Genomic DNA, 24,487 nt, shown 5'->3' on the forward strand with positions numbered 1-24,487 from the left:
GCATGTGTTTATCAAATTTCCTGAGTTTTCCCTGCATTCCCAGCATAAGGCGCTCGTAGATTCAGGCACAGCTGGGAATTTTATTGACCATTCATTTGCCCATAGTTTAGGGATCCCCCTTGTTCCTGTGGATATGCCCTTCCCCGTGCACGCCCTAGATAGTCAACCATTAGGGTCAGGGCTGATTAGGGAGGCCACAGCTCCTCTAGATATGGTTAGGCAGGAGGGTCACAAGGAGAGAATCAGTCTCTTTATTATTGATTCTCCTGCGTTTCAAGTGGTGCTGGGCCTACCCTGGTTGGCCTGTCATGACCCCACTATTTCGTGGCAACAGAGGGCTCTCAAGGGGTGGTCACGAGAGTGCTCAGGGAGGTGTGTAGGGGTTTCCATCGTTGCGACTACGGTGGAAAGTCCAGACCAGGTCACCGCCGTGCACATCCCCTCAGAAGATGCCGATTTGGCTCTCGCCTTCTGCAAGAGGGCGACTAAATTCCCACCCCATCGACGGGGGGGATTGGATCGCCTCATGGACGTACTCCTTTATGGCCTGGGTTTCAGCCAACGACAGAGGGTAGATGCGGGGACGGAGAACCTGCAAGCAGGTCCAATGCACAGTTCCAGGGGTGATGAGACAGGTGGCACAGGTTTTGGAAAATACCCCCTGCAGGTCCTGGTATACCTCCGGGATGTTGGGCTGAAGGGCAACCACAGGACTCTCAACTGACGTGGAAGCACAGGGGACGGTATTGCAAGTCCTCCGGCATTCAGGTGCCCAGTCTGTGATTTTCATCCTTGACCATGATATGTTGGGGATATGGCATTGAAGCAAAGGGAGGCGGAGGATGATCTTGTGAGCTGGTGCACTGGCGATGAAGAAGGGAATGTTCTCCTGATGGATGTACTCCACGGTAAGGGTGAGTGGTTTGGTGATGTGGTGATGGTCCCAGATCCTTGTGGTCGACTATCGAGGAAAGGAGAGGAGAGCGGGTATGAGGTGATGTTTTAAGAGAGGGGGCAAGAGTCTGGTCAATAAAGTTCCCTGCGGCACCGGAATCCACTAATGCTGTAGAAACAGTACACATTAGGGACAGTCAACTAGTGTGATCGACACCAAAAAGGGTTTGGCAGAAAGTGATGAAGAGGGGACACTCACACCTGCCCCAGGAGGTGGAAGATCACGTGACTGTCCCTCTGCTCTCGTGGATTCCGAGTTTGGATTTACTGGACACTGCTGGAGCTGGTGTCCTCCTTGACCACAATAGAAACAGAGCCCAAGCTGGCTCCGCCGCGGGGAGGCGTGTGTCTCCTACCTCTATGGGTTCAGCTTCTGATCCAAAGTGTTCACTGAGGAAGGGAGAGAAGCGATGAGAGTACTGACACTCCCGAAGTAGGTTATCCAGACAGATGGCTATCACGATGAGTGCGTCCAATGAGAGGTTGTCATCTCGACAGGCCAGTTTCATCTGGATCTCCTCTCGCAGTCCTCTTCTTAATTGCGTACAAAGTGCCGGCTCAATCCATCCGCAGAGTGCTGCTACTGTCCGGAAGGTGAGCATGGTGAAAGGTGTGCGCCTTAACGAGGAGCCTGGTGACCTAGAGGCCGGAGAGGGAGCACACCTGACAACAAAGATACAGGTGTCCTTCCTAACTAAGTTGCCGGAGAGGAAGGAAACAACTCAGGGATTTCACCATGAGGCCAATGGTGACATTAAAACAGTTACAGGGTTTAATGTCTGTGATAGGAGAAAACTGAGGATGGATCAACAACATTGTGGTGACTCCACAATACTAAGCTAAACGACAGAGTGAAAAGAAAGAAGCCTGTACAGATAAAAAATATTCCTAAACATGCATCCTGTTTGCAATAAGGCACTAAAGTAAAACTACGTGGCAAAGAAATTACATTTATGTCGTGAATACAAAGCGTTCCTAAAGGAAAACCTGGTTCAGTCTGCTTTCCAACAGACACTGGGAGTCAAATTCACCTTTCAGCAGGACAATAACCTAAAACACAAGGCCAAATATACCACTGGAGTTGCTTAGCATGACAACATTGAATATTTTTGTTGCCTTTATCGACTGGATAATCTATGGCAAGACTTTTAATATAAAATTCATAATGTTATTTACATGTTATAACAAAGTAGTAACTATCCCAACATTGGGATTAAGATACAAAAGTCTCAGCGTTCAACCGGAATTACATTTACTCTCATGGGTGGAAAAAAAGAACTATCTGAATGCCTCGCCCTTACTAAGCCACACCTCAAGTCTTCTGGTCTGACCCAGTGGATCATAGCTCAATAGCCCAACATCAACAACCCAGCCCAGCTGGGTCAAAATAATCCAGCATGAGTTCTGTCCAATATTTACCCAAATGTAGTTGTTTTTAACCCAGCACGGACATCACAATCGCCATCATCAGCTTCTGTGTTCACCTGTGACCACTGCATAGCAGTGAGGCTGTGTCTTCTGATGCATACCTGTGCGAGGCACATGCCCTTCTCCACCAGCAGAGGGCAGCAATGAGGGCGCAAAACCTGGTGGAGGTGACTGAGGACCCCCTCTCCCTGAAGGGCTGGGAGCACTGCGAGCAGAGATGGGCAGTATTTTTGTAACATGTATTTCAGATATGTATTTCAATTACTTCTGAATATTTTCAAATTTCTATTACACTGGGCTGAACTACACTCCAATGTATTTTGTAACAAGATATTTCAAGAGCTGTAATTAGTATTTTCAAAATACTTTTCTATATTTTTTGTATTATTTTTTGGTTCACAATTTTGTGGCCCCCTTTCAACCTGCATTGGTATCAAAACTATGATGGCACTATGGTGTGATAAGTGTCTGCTAAATTAACTAAATATATGCGTAAAAATGAGCAATTGCAAAACATGCTGAGTAGTATGCTAATACGCTCCGCCCCAGAAGAAGGCCAATAATAATACCCAGTGTGCTTTGCAGTTTATTTTTGTAAGTTCATTTTCACATTTTGGTAATTTAGCAGGCACTTATCCAGAGTGACTTAAAGTCAGTGCATTCAACTAAGGTAAATAAACAACAACATATCACAGTTGTACTGAGAATGTTGTTGCTGTTCAGCCCAGCTACCTGCAAATGTATTTAAGTATTTTAAAATACAAAATACATGTATTTTTATTTTGATACATTGATCTTTATGGCATTTTGTAATTATATTTTGTCATTTTTGCCCATCCCTAACTGTGAGGAGCTGAAGCTGTTCTGTATGGAGGAGCGGGTGCCTGCGTGTTCCCTCTATGTTCTGGTCAGCCTGTAAAAGAACCACCAGGCTGTTCAGCTGCAGGAAGCCTACCCAGACCACAAGGTGAAAACACACTGATGTAGACCTAAAGACTAGCCTGGTCTCAGATCTGTTCATGCTGTAGTAGCCTATAGCCAAACATGACAATTATCATAGGAGTTAGCAAGACCTCACCAACAGACTTTGGACAAGGCTTAAAGATATCATTCAATAAAATAATTTGCTCCATGAAAATATTACCTTTAACCTTACCATCTGTTTGTTTTTGTTATGTACCTATGGCTTATCCTTCTTGTATGGGTCTGTTGTATCGCTATCTGTAGAACATGTTGGAGGCCAATATGAGCCAGCTGCTGAAGAGGAGGAGAGTTGAAAAATATACAATTAAGGACTTGGAGTGACTGTACACAAAGACTATGGTAAATACTGTGGACAAACCCCTTCATGATGAAGATATGGCAAAGCAATGCATCCATTTCAATAAATATCTTCTTAAAATGGCTCTCTCAAGTTGTAATTACTGTGAAGTAAATGCATAATCACAACCCTTCTCATTGTCAATATCACAGCTTGATATTATACAATACGTTCTCACAGTCTCTCATATTGTTGTCACACTCTTGTAGCACTCTGCTAAAGCCTACAGGGATTGAATCTCGAAGAAGTACTGCGGGATTAGGGCTGGGATTGAGGAAGATGAGAGGCTGATGGAGATACTGGAAACAGGAGATGTACAGTACAAGTCAAAAGTTTGGACACCTACTCATTCCAGGATTTTTCTTTATTTTTTTATTATGTTCTACATTGTAGAATAATAGTGAAGACATCAAAATTATGAAATAACACATATGAAATCATGTAGTAACCAAAAAAAGTGTTAAACAAATCTAAACAAATTTATATTTCAGATTCAAAGTAGCCACCCTTTGCCTTGACGACAGCTTTGCACACTCTTGGCATTCTCTCAACCAGCTTCATGAGGTAGTCACCTGGAATGCATTTAAATTAAGAGATGTGCCTTGTTAAAAGTTAGCGTGGAATTTCTTTCCTCCTTACTGCATTTGAGCCAATCAGTTGTGTTGTGACAAGGTAGGGGTGGTATACAGAATATGTCCCTATTTGGTAAAAGACCAAGTCCATATTATGGCAAGAAAAACTAAAATAAGCAAAGAGAAACAATCCATTCCTTTAAGACATGAAGGTCAGTCAATACGGAAAATGTCAAGAACTTTGAAAGTTTCTTCAAGTGCAGTTGCAAAAACCATCAAGCGCTATGATGAAACTGTCTCATGAGGACTGCCACAGCAAAGGAAGACCCAGAGTTACCTCTGCTGCAGAGGATGTTCATTAGAGTCACAAGCCTCAGAAATTGCAGCCCAAATAAATGCTTCACAATCTTCAAGTAGCAGAGACATCTCAACGTCAACTGTTCAGAGGAGACTGCGTGAATCAGTCCTTTATGGTCGAATTGCTGCAAAGAAACCACTACTAAAGGACACCAATAAGAAGAAAATACTTGCTTTGGCCAAGAAACAAGCAATGGAAATGAGTGTTAAGCAGAGCGACACGGGAACCCAAGAGCAGACTCAGATGAGGAAACAGGGATGAATTAACCAAAATATTTATTGTTACACAGGGAGATATGGAGTGCAGATCCGGGGAAGTTTAGATGATTTGCAGAAAAAACAGATGTGGAGACTGAGGTTGGAGTTAGCTGAGTAGAACAGGGTAAACAGGTCCTGAGGGGAATCCAAGGTAGTGGTGAGTAAAATCCAGAGCAAGGTAGTTGGGTGGTGAGATGTGGAACAGGAGACAGGAGCCAGAGACAGAGCGGTACTGCAATGAGAGGATACATGGTGTCAGGCAGGAAAACAGGCACAGCAGAGTAACAGGATCTTGAATAATCATAAATGGCTAGAGTCACGAACTGACTGAGCAGAGATTACGATCTGGCAGAGTGGAAGTGGCAGGACTGAGTATTTGTAGAGGTCTTGATTATGGAACGAGTTGCAGCTGATAGGGATCTGCTCTGACTCCAGCACACCTGTCTCCAACCACACAACCACACAGAGAGGAAGAGAGTGAGAGTGTACAGGGGAAGTAACTGCAGGTCAAGAAGACACCGGGTGAACACCAGAGGGCGTAGCAGGAGCAGATGTGACAATTAGACTGGTGGAAATCTGTCCTTTTGTCTTATGAGTCCAAATTTGAGATTTTTGGTTGCAATTGCCGTGTATTTGTGAGACGTAGAGTAGGTGAACAGATGATCTCCGGATGTGTGGTTCTCATCATGAAGCATGGAGGAGGAGGTGTGATGGTGTGGGGGGTGCTTTGCTGGTGACACTGTCGTGATTTATTTAAAATTCAAGGCACACTTAACCAGCATGGCTACCACAGAATTCTGCATCAATATGCCATCCCATCTGGTTTGCGCTTAGTGGGACTATCATTTGTTTATCAACAGGACAATGACCCAAAACACCTCCAGGCTGTGTAAGGGCTATTTGACCGAGAAGGAAAGTGAGGGAGTGCTGCATCAGATGACCTGGCCTCCATAATCACCCGACCTCAACCCAATTGAGATGGTTTGGGATGAGTTGGACCGCAGAGTGAAGGAAAAGCAGCCAATAGGTGCTCAGCATATGTGGGAACTCCTTCAAGACTGTTGGAAAAGCATTCGAGGTGAAGCTGGTTGAGAGAATGCCAAGAGTGTGCAAAGTTCTCATCAACGCAAAGGGTGGCTACTTTGAAGAATCTCAAAAATATTTAGATATGTTTAACACTTTGTTGGTTACTGTCACATCCTGACCAGTAAAATGATTATTTGTTATTGTAGTTTGGTCAGGACGTGGCAGGGGGTGTTTGTTTTATGTGGTTCGGGCTATGTATTTAGGTAGAGGGGTGTTTGGTTTATGTATTCCGGGGTTTGTTGGTTTATGTTCTATGTTAGTTATTTCTATGTTCTAGTCTAGTCCTTTTAGTTCTATGTTTAGGGTTTTGATGGACCTTCAATTGGAGGCAGCTGTTCCTCGTTGCCTCTGATTGAAGGTCCTATGTATAGGGGTGTTTTTTGTATTGGGATTTGTGGGTAGTTGTCTCCTGTTTAGTGTCTGTTCTACTGACAGGTCTGTTAGTGTCGTTCGTTGCGTTTTGTATACGTGTTTTGTTTGTTTTTCCTTCTTTTTATTTAATAAAGAAGATGTGCATACACGTTCCCGCTGCACCTTGGTCCAATTCTTACGACAACTATGACAGTTACTACATGATTCCATATGTGTTATTTTATAGTTTTGATGTCTTCACTATTATTCTACAATGTAGAATATAGTAAAAATAAAGAAAAATCCTTGAATGAGTGTGTCCCAACTTGTGACTGGTACTGTATATCACACAGTGGCTGGAGTCCAAGAGGTAGAGCATAGAGAGCCGTAGCCAAGAGATCGACCTCCTCAGAGGCACCAGCAAATCTCTCATCCAAGAAATAAATAACTTGGAATTTCTACAGGTGTACAATATTAGAAAAAAGGGTTCCAAAGGGGTTCTTTGTAAGGCAAAGGGTTCTACCTTGAACCTTTAACCCTTCCTCTCAAATAGTTTCTTAGGATGGTATTTTATGATTCTTTGTTAGTCAAGAAGGGTTCTACATTTCTCAGCATGCTTTATTGCAGGGAGATTTTCAGAATTGTTTGTTTTACTGTATTATCTGTGTTTTTGCATGTACCTTGCTTGGTTGATTAATTTTATGGTACACAAAGATAATTAGCATACAGTTTTTTTAAACGAGTCAAATCTGTTAGTAATTGGATTTATTGCACCCGTTACTGAGATGGCTGTCCAAGTTTACATGATTGAGGTAGTCTCAGTATTTCATTTGCCATACCCTTGCAGTCATTCTGAATGCAGGTTGCAAGTGAATTAAAAACCTCTTAAATGTAATTGCAAAAAGTAGATTTCTGCCTAAATAGACATACCCAAAAGTAACTGCTATTCATTTGTAATTACATGATTCTGACATGCAAAAACTTGGTATATTTGGAAAGAAGACATCGGAGATTATGAGGAAACGATCAGAAAATAGATAGGAGGTATATAGTTCAGAATACACAAGATCAAGCACACAAAATAACTTTTTTTAAATTGATTTTTTTTATAAAGTAATCTTTCATTGACAAGCTATAAGTTAATTATTGATGACTAGAGCTGGAAACACATCAGATGGCTTCCACAACATGTGAACAATATCACCCAAAAAATGGGATTGATAGATCTAACAACTAGAAATTATGTTTTAGTAAGTGGTGTCAGGTGTGGTCACGGGACATTTCCAAGTGTCCCTAAACCTCTCCAAAGTGACATACTGTATGTCTGTAAATTAGATAGTTCCAGTGCAATTACATATGTGCAATCGCTAAATGCTATATGTTCAGTATAAAAACACAATTTCTACTATATCAACCTCACTCTAACATTGTGGTGGTGTTATGGGGTATGTATATTCAAGTGTCCTTTCAACCTCTCCAAATTGTCAGAATGTGGTAATTGCACCGTTTTTTTGCACACTGGATGTGCCTAAAAGTTATTGTTCACTATAAAAATGTACTTTCTACAACACCACCACATTGTGGTGGTGTCGGCGGACATACAGGGGATATGGGTGACTACAGCGCGTAAGCAGGCAACATCATATTTTTGATGCGCAAAGACATAGTCACTCGGTGGACATTCGATGTTGCCATTAAGTCATACATTATCAGATAACATTGGCAATAGGCTAGATTTGTTCCTATTAGTAAAGGATTCATTTGAATGTAGCTATAGCTTAAACAAAAACCAAATCTAAGCTTACCTTGTCTGCCGTTTGGTGAAAACGTTGTGTAAAATAAACATTATACAATGACAATTTGACAAATTGATTTAGATTGATCATCAATTATTTTTACAATAATCAATGATTATTATGATTTAGATTGATATAAAAATAGTTTATCTGTCACGCCCTGACCTTAGAGACACACGGGGAGATTGGCGGAGTCAGGGTTGAGACTTGAGCCAACTCCCCATGCTTACCGTGGGGAGCATGTGACCAGTCAGGCACCGTGTTATGCTATGATGCGCACTATATCTCCAGTGCGCATTCATAGCCCGGTGTGCTCGGTGCCTGCGCTCTGTGCCTGCGCCCCGCATTTGCCGTGCTAGAGCGGGCATTCAGCCAGGACGGATTGTGCCGGCTCAACGCTCCTGGTCTCCAGTGTGCCTCCACGGCCCAGTATATCCTGTGCTAGCTCTGCGCACCCGGTCTCCAGTGCGTCTCTCCAGCCTGGTACGCCCTGTGCCTGATCCACGCACCCGGCCTCCAGTGCGTCTCCCCAGTCCGGTGAGGCCTGTTCTGGCTCCACGTACGAAGCCTCCAGTGATGATCCATGGTCCGAAGCCTCCAGTGATGATCCACGGCACGAAGCCTTCAGTGATGATCCACGGCACGAAGCCTCCAGTGATGATCCACGGCACGAAGCCTCCAGTGATGATCCACGGCACGAAGCCTCCAGTGATAATCCATGGCCCGGAGCCTCGAGTGATGATCCATGGCCCGGAGCCTGTAGTGATGATCCATGGCATGGAGCCTGCAGCGACGGTTTCCAGTCCGGAGCTTCCGGCGACGGTTCCCAGTCCGGAGCCTCCTGTGACGGCCTGCGGCCTGGGACCTCCTGAGATGACCGGCGGTCCGGAGCCTCCGGCGACGATCCACGGTCCGGTTCCATGAAAGTGGGGGGAGCCCCAAGCGGAGGGGGATTGGCATCCCGCACCAGAGCCTCCACCAAGTGGAGATGCCGGACCCTCCCCTATAGGTTCAGGTTTGTGGCCGGAGTCCGCACCTTTGGGGGGGGTACTGAAGCCCAGACCTTAGATCTTATTTATTCTCTATGTTTGGTTAGGTCAGGGTGTGACTCGGGTGGGAATATCTATGTTTTCTATTTCTTTGTTTTTGAGCCGAGTGTGGTTCCCAATCAGAGGCAGTTGTCTATCGTTGTCTCTGATTGGGAATCATGCTTAGGCAGCCTGTTTCCACCTGAGTTTTGTGGGAGGTTATTTTCTGTTTAGTATTCTGTTACCTGACAGAACTTTTCGTTTTGTTACTTTGTTCAAGTTTTTTTTTATCAATAAAAATCATGAACACTTTCCACGCTGCGCTTTCGTCCACTTCTTCAACTACAAACGATGAGCGTTACATTATCTAACTGCATGTTTTGTATGGCAGGCTGTTGATCATAAAATGCTTTTCCTGTTTTTCCTGATCTTTTTTTTTTAGCGAAGGGCTTTGGTGTGTGTGTGGTAACAACTGTTTTTACTGATGTTTTTTTTGATGTGACTCAACCAATGGATGAACATATGACACTGTAGGGAAGAGATCAGACCCCTTCCTTTTCCCCACATTTTGTTACGGTACAGCCATATATTAAAATTGATTAAATAAAATCCTCATCAATCTACACACAATACCTCATAATGACAAAGCGAAACAGGTTTTTATTTTTGTACATTTATTAAAAATAGTAAACAGAAATAACTTACATAAGTATTCAGACCCTTTGCTATGAGACACAAAATTGAGCTCAGTTGCATCCGGTTTCCATTGATCATCCTTGAGATGTTTCTATAGCTTGATTGGAGTCTACCTGCGGTAAATTCAATTGATTGGACGTGATTTGGAAAAGCACACACCTGTCTATATATGGTCCCACAGTTGACAGTACATGTCAGAGCAAAAACCAAGCTATGAGGTCAAAGGAATCATCCGTAGAGCCCCAAGACAGGATTGTGTCGAGGCACAGATCTGGGGAATGGTACTAAAACATTTCTGCAGCATTGAAGGTTCCCAAGAACACAGTGGTCTCCATTCTGTGTTCTTAAATTCTTAAATGGAAAATGTTTGGAACCACCAAGACTCATCCTTGAGCTGGCTGCACAGCCAAACTGAGCAATCGGTGGAGAAGCGCCTCGGTCAGGGAGGTGACCAAGAACCCGATGTTACTCTGACAGAGCTCCAGGGTTCCTCTGTGGTGATGGGATAACCTTCCAGAAGGACAACCATCTCTGCAGCACTCCACCAATCAGGCCTTTATGGTAGAGTGGCCAGATGGAAGCCACTCCTCAGTAAAACGTACATGACAGCCCGCTTGGAGTTTGCCAAAAGGCACCTAAAGGACTCTCAGACCATAAGAAACAAGATTCTCTGGTCTGATGAAACCAAGATTGAACTACTTGGCCTGAATGCTAAGCGTCACGTCTGGAGGAAACCTGGCACCATCCAAAGGTGAAGCATGGTGGTGGCAGCATCATGTTGTTGGGATGTTTTTCAGTGGCAGGGACTGGGAGACTAGTCAGGATCGAGGGAAAGATAAACGTAGCAAAGTACAGAGAGATCCTTGATGAAAACCTGCTCCAGAGTGCTCAGGACCTCAGACTGGGGGGCGAAGGTTCACCTTCCAACAGGACAACAACCCTAAGCACACAGCCAAGACAATGCAGGAGTGGCTTCGGGACAAGTCTGGAGAGACCTGAAAATAGCTGTGCAGAGACACTCCCCATCCAACCTGACAGAGCTTGAGAGGATCTGCAGAGAAGAATGGGAGAAACTTCCCAAATCAGGTGTGCCTAGTTTGTAGCTTCATTCCCAAGAAGATTCGAGGCTGTAATCGCTGCCAAAGGAGCTTCAACAAAGCATTGAATAAAGGGTCTGAATATTTATTTAAATGTGATAGCAGTTTTTTTTTATACATTGGCAAACATTTCTTAAAATATGTTTTTGTGTAGTCCTTATGGGGTTTTGTGTCTAGATTGATGAGGGGAAAAAACGATTTAATCCATTTTAGAATAAGGCTGTCACGTAACAAAATGTAGAAAAAGTCAAGGGGTCTGAATACTTTCCAAATGCACTTTCCAAATGCACTGGGTCTGAATACTTTCCAAATGCACTAATCTAACCTTTTATCCGATACTTTTTAATCGAAAAACCTCAAGTGATTGAACAGACATGGATTTTGTCATTGTGTCCCCACCATAGGGACCTGGACCTGCTGCCCATACAGGAAGTGGAGAGGGAGCTCTGTGGCCCTGAGAGGATGAGAACAGTGGAGAGAATGGTGGATGAGTTGTCTCAGGCTTTGACTCAGCCCTTTCCATGGATGTAGTCACGTTAGTACAAAACTTTACTCCTTATCATTGAAACCGACCTTCACATAGCAATTGTTTCTCTTGATGCTTTTTGTTTTCCTTGGTAAGAGAATCTGCATTAGGAATGAATGGTATGTGGTCATGTACTGTAGATGTTTTATGGTCGTACATGTATAACTTATATGCTGTCCATTCATCACCATCAATAAATAGTCCATATGTTTTCAATGCATTGCATATCCATGCAATGCATTGAATGCATTGCATTTTCTGTTTATATGTGGGCCTTTTCTAGATTTCTATTTCTATGTTTTGTTTTCTATGTTTTGGCCGGGTATGGTTTCCAATCAGAGGCAGGTGTCTATCGTTGTCTCTGATTGGAAGCCATACTTAGGCAGCCTGTTTTTCCTTTGGGTTTTGTGGGTAGTTGTTTTCCGTTTTGTCAGTGTACCTTACGGAACTGTTGGCTGTCGTTTAGTTATTTTGGTTTAAGTGTTATCATTAATAAAGGAAATATGAGCACTTTACACGCTGCGCCTTGGTCCCCTTTCGACGACCCTTGTGACAACTACGTAGTTTTCTCTCATTATCACTACAAGTTTATCCAAGAATACCATTGTAAAAAATAATAGAAACAGTATTCAGAATCCCCATTTTTGCAGGAAGATCCATAGAGGGACGTTTAATGGTTTTGTTCTCTTACAGTCGTCAGTCATTTTATATCCTGGAATGACAGCATGTCAGCTATATTCAAAACATAAATCAATGATTACTCAGTAGCGGTCCAATTGAGAGACACCTATTTTAGCACTTGTTACCGTAGGGTTTTTGTGATAAACTACCGCTAGAAGACACTAAAGCACCATGTTGCATATGCATTGCGGAATTGTTCTGCCAATACCGTGCCGTGATCTAACTTTTTAGTGCCTGTAACTGTATGGACTGGCATAGCCCAGCTATGCTGCTTGTGTCTTTGACTTGATCCAGTCAAGGTAGTGAGAGACCCGTGCGTAGACCCCAGGCTTGTTCTTCAACCCACACTGGTCTCCCCAGCTCACAATACCGTAGATGAAATGGGAGCCCTCCTTGTTACACATCAGCGGCCCTCCAGAGTCACCCTGTCAGTCACACGGAGTGTTCATTAAACATTTTCAAACCATTCAAACACATGAAGTAATCTCAATCCAATCATAATTCAATCCCCCAAAACTATGCTTTATGTGATATCATACCATACTCAGTCAGAGTTAGTCTCAAAGCACCTCCCAAACACAGCATTGAGTCTCAATCCACCCCAATCAACTCACTGACCTGGCAGGAGTCCACTCCTCCCTGCAGGTAACCGGCACAAAACATGGTGTTGTCTATGGCGCTTCCATAGACTTTGCTGCTTGAGCAGCTCTCCTGGCTGATCAGCAGCACCTGGGCATCCAGTAGGTGGTTGGAGCCGTAGTCAGCTACGGGGGAGCAGAAGAGTGATAGTGAAGGGAAAATAATAGTTCACACACTGAGGACTTCTAGAAAGTAGAGAAAGAGAACAACAAGTACATAACGGATGATTACAAGCACACACAAAATACCCATGTAATATGATCAGATTCCATTTGATTGAATTCAGTTACATTTTGATATAACTCATGACTAGTGTACATGCACATGATATGAGTAATATTATTAAATAAATATGCTGTGGGCATGATGACAACATAGGTACATGAACATAAGGAAACGCAGTAGAGCCTGCTCTTACAGTCCTCAGTAGCGCCCCATCCAGAGATGGTGCACTCAGTCCCATCAGAGAATGGGCTATCAGGCAAGCAGGCTGCCTTCACAAACTGGCTCTCTCTGGCACAGCGGCCGTCTGTGGCTTTCAGCTTCAGCACCGCTTTGGGTCAGAAAGGAAATATATATTATGGTACATTGACTTTGCAGTCACTAAAATATAACAATCAGGGATGGAATTTCATTTCAATTTCAGAACTATTTTAATTGGGATTTCTTCACAGTTACAATGTAAGCAATGATTGAATCATATTGCACGTGATATTATACATTCAAATATAATATGGGAACATGTTTTTTTAAAGGAGGTAGAAATCTATACACCCATATAAAATACAAAGTATAAATAGGATCAATTTAATTTATATGCAGTCAATTATATTCAAAAAGTTGACTGAAATTCTTATTCCAATTGTTCCTTATTTGAATTTCCGGTTTTCTTCCTCAATTGACTGAATTGAAATGGAATTGATCCCAACCCCTAATAACAATAAACCATCCTTAAGGAAATCCTGACATGCAAACTACAGTAAACAGAGCTTTGAGAAAGAGCAAGTGCATATATCACCTATGTCATTGTAAACAGCTGTGGATGTCTCCTTGTAATTCTCATGCCTTGTGGCTTTCTCCACTGTGATCGTCTGCCCAATGGGCACATCCTTTCCTAGAGTCAGACTCCCAGCCACCACCTGCATCTGGTCCTTTGGATCACTGGTCCAACACAAACACAATGTAGGGTTGCAAAAATCACTTGCAGTGATCCGTGGGATTGATATACAGTGCATTCGGAAAGTATTCAGACCCCTTCACTTTTTTCACATTTTGTTACTTTACAGCCTTATTTTAAAATTGATTAAATTAATTTATTTCCTCAACAACCTACACACAATACCCCGTGAATAGTTTTCTTAAAATTATTTGCAAATTTATTTAAAATTGAAAACAGAAATACCTTATTTACATAAGTATTCCGAAAATTTGCTATGAGACTCAGAATTTAGCTCAAGTGCATCCTGTTTCCATTGATCATCCTTCAGATGTATCTACAACTTTATTGGAGTCCATCTGTGGTAAATCCAATTGACTGGACATGATTTGGAAAGGCGCACACCTGCCTATATAAGGTCACACAGTTGACAGTGCATGTCAGAGCAAAAACCAAGCCATGGATTTAAGGAATTGTCCGTAGATCTCAGAGACAGGATTGTGTCGAGGCACAGATCTGGGGAAGGGTACCAAAACATTTCTGCAGCATTGAAGGTCCCCAAGAACACAGTGGCCTCAATCATTCTAAAATGTAAGAAGTTTGGAACCACCAAGACTCCTCCTAGAGCTGGCTGCACGGCCAAACTGAGCAATCAGGGGAGAAGGGCCTAGGTCAGGGAGGTGACCAAGAACCCAATGGTCACTCTGACAGAGCTCCAGAGTTCCCCTGTGGAGATGGTAGAACCTTCCAGAAGGACAACCAAAAATGCTCATGACAGCCAGCTTGCAGTTTGCCAAGAGGCACCTAAAGAACTCTCAGACCATGAGAAACAAGATTCTCTGGTCTGATGAAACCAAGATTGAACTCTTTGGCCTGACAACCAAGCGTCACACTCATCCTCTGGCCAATATCACCCCTACGGTGAAGCATGGTGGTGGCAGCATCATTCTAAGGGGACGTTTTTCAGAGGCATGGACTGGGAGACTAATCAGGATTGAGGGAAAGATGAACGGAGCAAAGTACAGAGAGATCCTTGATGATAACCTGCTACAGAGTGTTCAGGACCTCAGACTGGGACGAAGGTTCACCTTCCAACAAGACAACGACCCTAAGCACACAGCCAAGAAAACGCAGGAGTGGCTTCGAGACAAGTCTCTGAATGTCCTTGAGTGCCCAGCCATATCCCGGACTTGTACCCTGTCGTACATCTCTGGAGAGACCTGAAAATAGCTGTGCAGCGACGTACAACCTGACAGTGCTTGAGAGGATCTGCAGAGAAGAATGGGAGAAACTCCCCAAATGTAGGTGTGCCAAGCTGATAGAGTCATACCCAAGAAGACTCGAGGCTGTAATCGATGCCAAAGGTGCTTTAACAAAGTACTGAGTAAATGGTGTGAATACTTATGTAAATGTGTTAGCAGTTTTTGCTTTGTCATTATGGGCTATTGGGTGTAGATTGATAAGGGAAAAATCTATTTCATCCCATTTTAGAATAAGGCTGTAATGTATACACTATGTCAGTGGTCTATATTGTATGGGTTCATGCGTTGGTCCTTATGGATGCATGTGTATATACAGTACCTTCAGAAAGTATTCACACCCCTGACGTGACTTATTCCACATTTTGTTGTGTTACAGCCTGCATCCCGAGTGGCGCAGTGGTCTAAGGCACTGCATCTCAGTCCAAAACGCATCACTGCAGTCCCTGGATTGAATGCAGGCTGCATCACATCCGGCTGTGATTGTGAGTCCCATAGGGTGGCACACAATTGGCTCAGTGTCGTCTAGGTTTAGCCGGGGTAGGCCGTCATTGTAAATAAGAACTTGTTCTTAACTGACTTTCCTAATTAAATGAAGGTAAAAAAAGTAAAATGGATTAAATTGAGATGTTGTGTCAATGGCCTACACACAATACCCCATCATGTAAAAGTGGAATTATGTTTTTAGAAATGTTTACAAATTAATAAAAAATTAAAAGCTGAAATGTCTTGAGTAAATAAGTATTCAACCCCTTTGTTATGGCAAGCCTAAATAAGTTCTGGAATAAAAATGTGCTTAACAAGTCACATAATAAGTTGCATGGACTCACTCTGTGTTTAATAATAGTGTTTAACAAGATTTTTGAATAACTACCTCATCTCTGTACCCCACACAAACAATTATCTATAAGGTCTCTCAGTCGAGAAGTGAATTTCAAACACAGATTCAACCACAAAGACCAGGGAGGTTTTCCAATGCCTTGCAAAGAAGGGCTGATGGGTTAAAAAAAAGCAGACATTAATATCCCTTTGAGCATGGTGCATATTAATTACACTTCGGATCATGTATAAATACACTCAGTCACTACAAAGATACAGGCGTCGCTCAGGGATTTCACTGAGGCCAATGGTGATGTTAAAATAGTTACAGAGTTTAATGTCTGTGATAGGAGAAGACTGAGGACGGATCAACAGCATCGTAGTTACTCCACAATACTAAACTAAATGACAGAATGAAAAGAAGGAAGCCTGTACAAAATAAAAATATTCAAAAACATGCATCCTGTTTGCAATAAGACACTAAAGTAAAACTGCAAAACAAAATGTGACAAAGAAATTAATTTTATGTTATGTATACAACATTTTATGTTCGGGACAAATCCAACACAACACATCACGAGAGTACCACTCTTCATATTTCCAAGCATTATGGTGGTTGCATCATGTTATGGCTATGCTTGTCATTGGCAAGGACTAGGGAGTTTTTTAGGATAAAAATAAATGGAATAGAGCTAACCACAGGAAAATTCCTAGAGGAAAACCTGATTCAGTCTGCTTTCCATCAGACACTTGGAGACAAATTCACCTTTCAGCAGGACAATAATCTAAAACACAAGGCCAAATACACACTGGAGTTGCTTACCAAGACGACATTGAATGTTCCTGTGTGGCCAATTTACAGTTTTGACTTAAATCGGCTTCAAAATCTATGGCAAGACTTAAAAATGTCTGTCTAGCAATGATCAACAACCAACTTGACAGAGCTTGAAGAATTAAAAAAGAATAATGTGCAAATATTGTACACTCCAGGTGTGCAAAACTCTTAGAGATTTACCCATTAAGACCCACAGCTGTAACCGCTGCCAAAGGTGATTCTAACATTTATTGACTCAGGGGTGTGAATACTTCTGTAAATTGAGGTTTTCTGTATTTCATTTTCAGTACATTTGCAAACATTTCAAAAAACATGTTTTCACTTTGTCATTATGGGGTATTGTGTGTAGATGGGTGATTTTTTTTGTTTTAATCAATTTTCAATTTAGGCTGTAACACAAGAAAATGTGGAATAAGTCAAGGTGTATGAATACTTTCTGAAGGCACTGTATTATAGTTATACTCACATGCAGTGGCCGGCAGTCAGAGCCCAGCAGCTATCGATGAGCACCGCTCCACAGATGTGCCTGTATGCCTGGCTGGAGCCCTTGGGTCGGACCTGCAGGGACAGCTGCCAGGGCTGGGCTCCAGGGACGGCCTTCAAGCCTCCGTAGATCCTGGTGATGGCCTTCTTCGGCTGGGGTTTTCCACAGGTGGTGAACTGCTTATCAGAGGTGGGGCTAGCTGTGGTCTGTCGTGGGGCTCCACTGGGCTTTGGTGCTGTAGGTTTCTCTGGACCTGCTGAGGGTTTGGCCGGTGTTGGTTTAGGCTTGGGTGTTGTAGTAGTAGTTGTAGTAGTGGGTTTGGGATGAGTAGTAGGCTTGGTAGTTGTAGGAGTTGCAGTAGTGGGCTTCGGACCAGTAGTAGGCTTGGGACCAGTATCTGTTGTGACCATGGCTGAAAGAATTCAATACAACTTTACTCGTGATTCTACATCTGCATTGCTTGCTGTTTGGGGTTTTAGGTTGGGTTTCTGTCCATATAGGCAGCTGTCAGAGATAATATATTTAAGGCTGACCTGTGGGCTTAGCACACGCCCTGACACCACAGTGATCCCACAGCAGCACCCGCCCTCTTCTTATGAAGCACCATGGCTGAGTGTCACCATCTGGGTTTCTGGACCAATCAATACACAACAGTAAACAACAAGTTAAGAGTATAAAGCAATATTTTTGAGTGTGAGAGAGATAAGTATACACTACCGTTCAAAAGTTTGGGGTCACTTAGAAATATCCTTGTTTTTGTAAGAAAAGCTATTTTTTGTCCATTAAAATAACATCAAATTGATCAGAAATACAGTGTAGACATTGTTAATGTTGTAAATGACTATTGTATCTGGAAACGGCAGATTTGTTATAGAATATCTACATATGCGTACAGAGACCCATTATCAGCAACCATCACTCCTGTATTCCAATGGCACGTTGTGTTAGCTAATCCAAGTTTATCATTTTAAAAGGCTAATTGATCATTAAAAAACTATTTTGCAATTATGTTAGCACAGCTGAAAACTATTGTGCTGATTTAAAGAAGCAATAAAACTGTTCTTTAGACAAGTTGAGTATCTGGAGCATCAGCATCAGTTTGTCTCTGTGAATGGTTTGTCCTCTGACAAATCAATTGTAAATTTCGGTGTTCCTCAAGGTTCTGTTTTAGGACCACTATTGTTTTCACTATATATTTTACCTCTTGGGGATGTCATTCGAAAACATAATGTTAAATTTCACTGCTATGCGGACGACACACAGCTGTACATTTCAATGAAACATGGTGAAGCCCCAAAATTGCCCTCGCTAGAAGCCTGTGTTTCAGACATAAAGAAGTGGATGGCTGCAAACTTTCTACTTTTAAACTCGGACAAAACAGAGATGCTTGTTCTAGGTCCCAAGAAACAAAGAGATCTTCTGTTGAATCTGACAATTAATCTGGATGGTTGTACAGTCGTCTCAAATAAAACTGTGAAGGACCTCGGCGTTACTCTGGACCCTGATCTCTCTTTTGAAGAACATATCAAGACTGTTTCAAGGACAGCTTTTTTCCATCTACGTAACATTGCAAAAATCAGAAACTTTCTGTCCAAAAATGATGCAGAAAAATTAATCCATGCTTTTGTTACTTCTAGGCTGGACTACTGCAATGCTCTACTTTCCGGCTACCCGGATAAAGAACAAAATAAACTTCAGTTAGTGCTAAATACGGCTGCTAGAATCCTGACTAGAACCAAAAAATTTGATCATATTACTCCAGTGCTAGCCTCCCTACACTGGCTTCCTGTTAAGGCAAGGGCTGATTTCAAGGTTTTACTGCTAACCTACAAAGCATTACATGGGCTTGCTCCTACCTATCTTTCCGATTTGGTCCTGCCGTACATACCTACACGTACGCTACCGTCACAAGACGCAGGCCTCCTAATTGTCCCTAGAATTTCTAAGCAAACGGCTGGAGGTAGGGCTTTCTCCTATAGAGCTCCATTTTTATGGAATGGTCTGCCTACCAATGTGAGAGACGCAGACTCAGTCTCAACCTTTAAGTCTTTACTGAAGACTTATCTCTTCAGTAGGTCCTATGATTAAGTATAGTCTGGCCCAGGAGTGTGAAGGTGAACGGAAAGGCTGGAGCAACGAACCGCCCTTGCTGTCTCTGCCTTGCCGGTTCCCTCTTTCCTGCCTCTAACCCTTTTACAGGGGCTGAGTCACTGGCTTACTGGTGTTCTTCCATGCCGTCCATGGGAGGGGTTCGTCACTTGAGTGGGTTGAGTCACTGACGTGGTCTTCCTGTCTGGGTTGGCGCCCCCCCCCCTTGGGTTGTGCCATGGCGGAGATCGTTGTGGGCTATACTCGGCCTTGTCTTAGGACGGTAAGTTGGTGGTTGGAGACATCCCTCTAGTGGTGTGGGGGCAGTGCTTTGGCAAAGTGGGTGGGGTTATATCCTGCCTGTTTGGCCCTGTCCGGGGGTATCATCGGATGGGGCCACAGTGTCTTCTGATCCCTCCTGTCTCAGCCTCCAGATTTTATGCTGCAGTAGTTTATGTGTCGGGGGGCTAGGGTCAGCCTGTTACATCTGGAGTATTTCTCTTGTCTTATCCGGTCTCCTGTGTGAATTTAAGTATGCTCTCTCTAATTCTCTCTTTCTGTCTTTCTCTCGGAGGACCTGAGCCCTAGGACCATGCCTCAGGACTACCTGGTATGATGACTCCTTGCTGTCCCCAGTCCACCTGGCCGTGCTGCTGCTCCAGTTTCAACTGTTCTGCCTGCGGCTATGGAACCCTGACCTGTTCACCGGACGTGCTTGTTGCACCCTCGACAACTACTATGATTATTATTATTTGACCATGCTGGTCATTTATGAACATTTTAACATTTTAACATCTTGACCATGTTCTGTTATAATATCCACCCTGCACAGCCAGAAGAGGACTGGCCACCCCTCATAGCCTGGTTCCTCTCTAGGTTTCTTCCTAGGTTTTTGGCCTTTCTAGGGAGTTTTTCCTAGGGAGTTTTTCCTAGCCACCGTGCTTCTTTCACATGCTTTGCTTGCTGTTTGGGGTTTTAGGCTGGGTTTCTGTACAGCACTTTGAGATATCAGCTGATGTACGAAGGGCTATATAAAAATAAATTTGATTGATTGATTGATTGATTGTGGGTTCCATTACAGGCTCAAAATGGCCAGAAACAAAGGCGTTCTTCTGAAACTCGTCAGTCTATTCTTGTTCTGAGAAATGAAGGCTATTCCATGTGAGAAATTACCAAGAAACTGAAGATCTTGTACAATGCTGTGCGTTACTCCCTTCACAGAACAGCGCAAACTGGCTCTAACCAGAATAGAAAGAGGAGTGGGAGGCCCCGGTGCACAACTGAGCAAGAGGACAAGTAGTTTGAGAAACAGACACATCACAAGTCCTCAACTGACAGCTTCATGAAATAGTACCAGCAAAACATTAGTCTCAACGTCAACAGTGAAGAGGGGACTCCGGGATGCTGGCCTTCTAGGCAGAGTTCCTCTGTCTAGTGTCTGTGTTCTTTTGCCCATCTTAATCTTTTCTTTTTATTGACCAGTCTGAGATATGGCCTTTTCTTTGCAACTCTGCCTAGAAGGCCAGCATCCCGGAGTCGCATACCATACTGATCTTATCTAAAAGGATAAACTGATCCTACATCATCACTCATACTCTGAGACTCTATGTGAATATGGGCCCAGACCTGCAGAAGTTATGAGGGCCTAGTCCATCGTCATCATCAAAGTCATTGAAGGGATCAGAGCCTTTCTCCAGGATGAAATGGGAGTTCCAGTAGAGACATTCCTCTCCATAATCTGTCTCACTCACGTTGCCGCGATATGACTCCCCGTCATCCTTGAGCTTGTAACAGTCATCTGGGCCTAGTCAAGATTATGACATTTACATCCAGTCAGAATATCAGGAACGGTTTGACCATTCATTTAAATTCTGTCAATTCAGTAAACTGAAATTCCAATTCCATTTTATTCAACAAATGTTGGTTTAGTTCCTGAAATGGATGTGAACCCAACTTTATTGACTGACTGAAGAGCTGGAATGTACTGTATTTATTTACCAACATTACAGAAACGTCCACTGAAGCCATCTGGGCAGAGGCAGTCAAAGTCCATGCCGTCCTTGACGCACACGCCTCCATTCTTACAGGGGTTAGGCTGACACACCGCAACTGGAAGAGAAATGTGATTACAGAAACATCCTGTTTAGCTAAAAATGACCAAGAAATTCCATAGTATACATTGCTATTTTCTCATATTACCCCAAAAATGAAATAGGATAATAATTTGATTAATTTGTGAGGACACTCATCATTCACTTCAGAGGCAAGAAGTCAGGAGGGCTCTCACGTGATTTGCAGTCTGGGGGCAGGAAGGGCTGCTTGCACTTGCACGTGTAGAAAGGTGGTTTAGAGGTCAACACACACTCACCACGACCACATGTGCCCCTCTTACACCTTTTGGGCCCTGTAAGAACAATTCAGATTCACATCAGTTTATTTCTCACTACATCTGACTGTATCCGCAAGGGAAATGTGGCATAATCTTTGTCGTAAATAATTTTGGTGTAAAAACTATTTAATATCTACTACACAAGCAAGGACTAAAGTACAAAGCTTTTTCAATTTATGTAGTCTCTTTTCCCTTTCCTACCTTTCTGGCACTTCTTGCCCTTGAATGGCTTGGGGCAGTCACATTTGAACCTTCTCTTTCCCTTCTCCTCACACACACCGTCATTGAGGCAAGGGTTTGGGTTGCATTGGCCTGCAATATGAACAAGACAATGGGAGGAGGGAAGACTTTTACATGAGCAGTTTCAAACAGTGATTGATTTAGACTCAGCATCGACTTTAGACTCAGTCAGTATAGACCTTAGCGTCTTCTTGTGTCCTCACAATTGTATGTCATATGAAATATCTACAGTGCAAAACTTTGTTGTTGTTTTGACAGTATTTTACAATAAAACTAACAGTAAAGTAACATATTAATTATTTACAGTTAATTGCTGTAAATGGCAATGCATTCTGGGGGATTCTAGGTGTAAACAGTAAATTATACTGTAAATCCCAAAGAAATGTTGGTTCAACAGTACATTACTGTAACTGCATAGTGATAGGATTGAGAGACATCAAGGTCTGAAGTGAACCAACCAAACAGGGTGTATACAAAATTTGTATGATTTACAAATTTAATTACACTGAATATTACAGTGTAATGAAAACATAACATTTTTACAGTATGGTAAATTTGTAGATTTATCAACAGTAAAATACTTTGAAGCATTATACTGCAGCATACTATAGATTATTGTGCATTGTGGGAAAATATTGTGGGCCGGGAAAGAATTGCTGTATTTTGAATGGTACTGTAATTCCACCCCACATAATACAGTACAGTAACATATTTTGTAGTACCAAAAATCCTTTGACCACTACTGGTTGCGTGGTATCGTTTTTCTGGCTCATGAACATATTCTGTAGCATGACTTGTAAGAGGCTACATTTGTGCCACCTTAACTGCTGTACCAATTTCACTGATGTGTGGTAGTAGTGCCCCAACAATTTAATGTGTATTGGTGGAAAGATCGGAGTGGCAGCAAGTCTCAAACCTTTAATGGTTGAGTATTTGACATGTCCTTTGGTCTGTTTTGCCATGTATTCACTACTAGTTTGGAAACCATGGTTTAGTCCTCTAGAAGTGCAATTGATAGAAAAGACCAAACAAGACTTCCAAACTAGCATTCATTGATATGCTGTAATATGTAAACACATTACCAATCGCATACAATTACGGTAAAATACTGTAAAATGCAAACCCCATCTCCTCTCAATGATTTTAATTTGTTCATTTATTCATTACAATTACGGTTAAAAGATTACAGTAATGCACTGTACAGCTGTTTGATGGTAACTTACAGGCAGCCAGTTGCCTGCAAGTTAGCATTAAAACAACAATATAAAATATCACAATATCAGTATTGGATACTGTAAAATACAGTACGGTAACATACTTTACCTTTTTTTACAGTAACCTTCAGTCAACTGGCTGCCTTTAAGTTACGGTAAAAACAGCAGGAAAGGTTTTACAATGTAGTGCATGTCATAAGACAATTTCTTCATATCTCACCATCCGGTTCTTGGAGTTCATAAAGCCAGTCAGGTTCATCACTATCGTCCTCACCTGGTTCATCTACGAGCTCAAAGAATGGGTCTAGAGCGGAGATACACTGTCAAATATTGTAGTGTTACATGGTCTAGCTCTCCCTCTCTCTCTTCCCCTCTCTCTCTCTATGTCTGTGTGTGTGTGCATGTGTGTGAAAGCATATTGTGAAAGCCTACACTATTGTGCATTATGAAAAAATAATATGAATAAATATGAATAATAATAATAATATATGACTAAATAATATGCTTACCCTTCAGAATATCCTCATGTCTTCTGTACTTTCTTTCAGGTTTTTTGTTGTGTTTTTCCTGTTTCGGATGTTTTCCATGCTTCTCTTGTTTACGTAACTGAATAAAAGATGTCATCATTCTTCTTTCAACCAAGTAACATTATGTACAGTAGTAGCATTTACTACATTTGTATTTTACCAGTGCAACAGTAGGCCTAATGCCAGCACTCATGCGTTATTTGCCAAACTGCAAAACTTGTAAACAATCATTTTATCTAGGAATTATATTGACAACACATCTTTTAGATTTTATTAAACACAGCAAAATAAACAATTAAACAACTGGAAAAATGTTGTAAGGGAGAGCAAACACATTCGACAGGCATCTACTCTAAACTTGCAACTGAGTCTATCACCCTTTTATTCCTGATATTTACTGCAAAAGAAAATCAAATGAGTAGAATACCTACTTGAACAGGTAGAATGAGCAATACAAGGAAGAGGCAGAAGAGAAGAGGCTTGGAGTTCATGATGGCAGTGATTGTGTGCGGCTAGAAGAGTAATGCTGTCAGATCACCCACATCATTTCCCAACCATTTGTGTGGGAAGACTAACCTTTGTATGTTCAGAGTGCTTTGGCATCTAGGTCTCTCACCGCACACTACTGTTCTATTGACTAAGGGGGTGTCAGTCAGAGTTTTTTTTTTCATTTAAAGAGAGCTTAC

General features: G+C 42.4%; 2 protein-coding genes across 2 annotated transcripts; both read right to left on the minus strand.

The window, feature by feature from the left end:
* Nucleotides 1-4,891: 4,891 nt before the first annotated feature.
* LOC123728685 (uncharacterized) lies at nucleotides 4,892-9,177 on the minus strand. The gene is made up of 2 exons (XM_082964678.1): nucleotides 5,219-9,177; nucleotides 4,892-5,122 (listed from the first exon to the last, which is right to left on the minus strand). Exon 1 carries the CDS (start codon nucleotides 8,900-8,902, stop codon nucleotides 8,516-8,518), a length of 387 nt encoding a protein of 128 aa, XP_082820804.1. The 5' UTR covers nucleotides 8,903-9,177; the 3' UTR covers nucleotides 4,892-5,122; nucleotides 5,219-8,515.
* A 2,921-nt stretch (nucleotides 9,178-12,098) lies between these two features.
* LOC106576886 (factor VII-activating protease) lies at nucleotides 12,099-24,401 on the minus strand. The gene is made up of 13 exons (XM_014154412.3): nucleotides 24,233-24,401; nucleotides 23,784-23,880; nucleotides 23,495-23,578; nucleotides 22,022-22,132; nucleotides 21,719-21,835; nucleotides 21,430-21,540; nucleotides 21,058-21,235; nucleotides 17,877-17,974; nucleotides 17,326-17,755; nucleotides 13,809-13,951; nucleotides 13,209-13,343; nucleotides 12,770-12,915; nucleotides 12,099-12,576 (listed from the first exon to the last, which is right to left on the minus strand). Exons 1-13 carry the CDS (start codon nucleotides 24,290-24,292, stop codon nucleotides 12,415-12,417), a joined length of 1,872 nt encoding a protein of 623 aa, XP_014009887.1. The 5' UTR covers nucleotides 24,293-24,401; the 3' UTR covers nucleotides 12,099-12,414.
* Between the last annotated feature and the right edge of the window lie 86 nt (nucleotides 24,402-24,487).

This window comes from Salmo salar, chromosome 18, assembly GCF_965601325.2.
Source record: "Salmo salar chromosome 18, fSalSal1, whole genome shotgun sequence".
Lineage (NCBI taxonomy): Eukaryota > Metazoa > Chordata > Actinopteri > Salmoniformes > Salmonidae > Salmo > Salmo salar.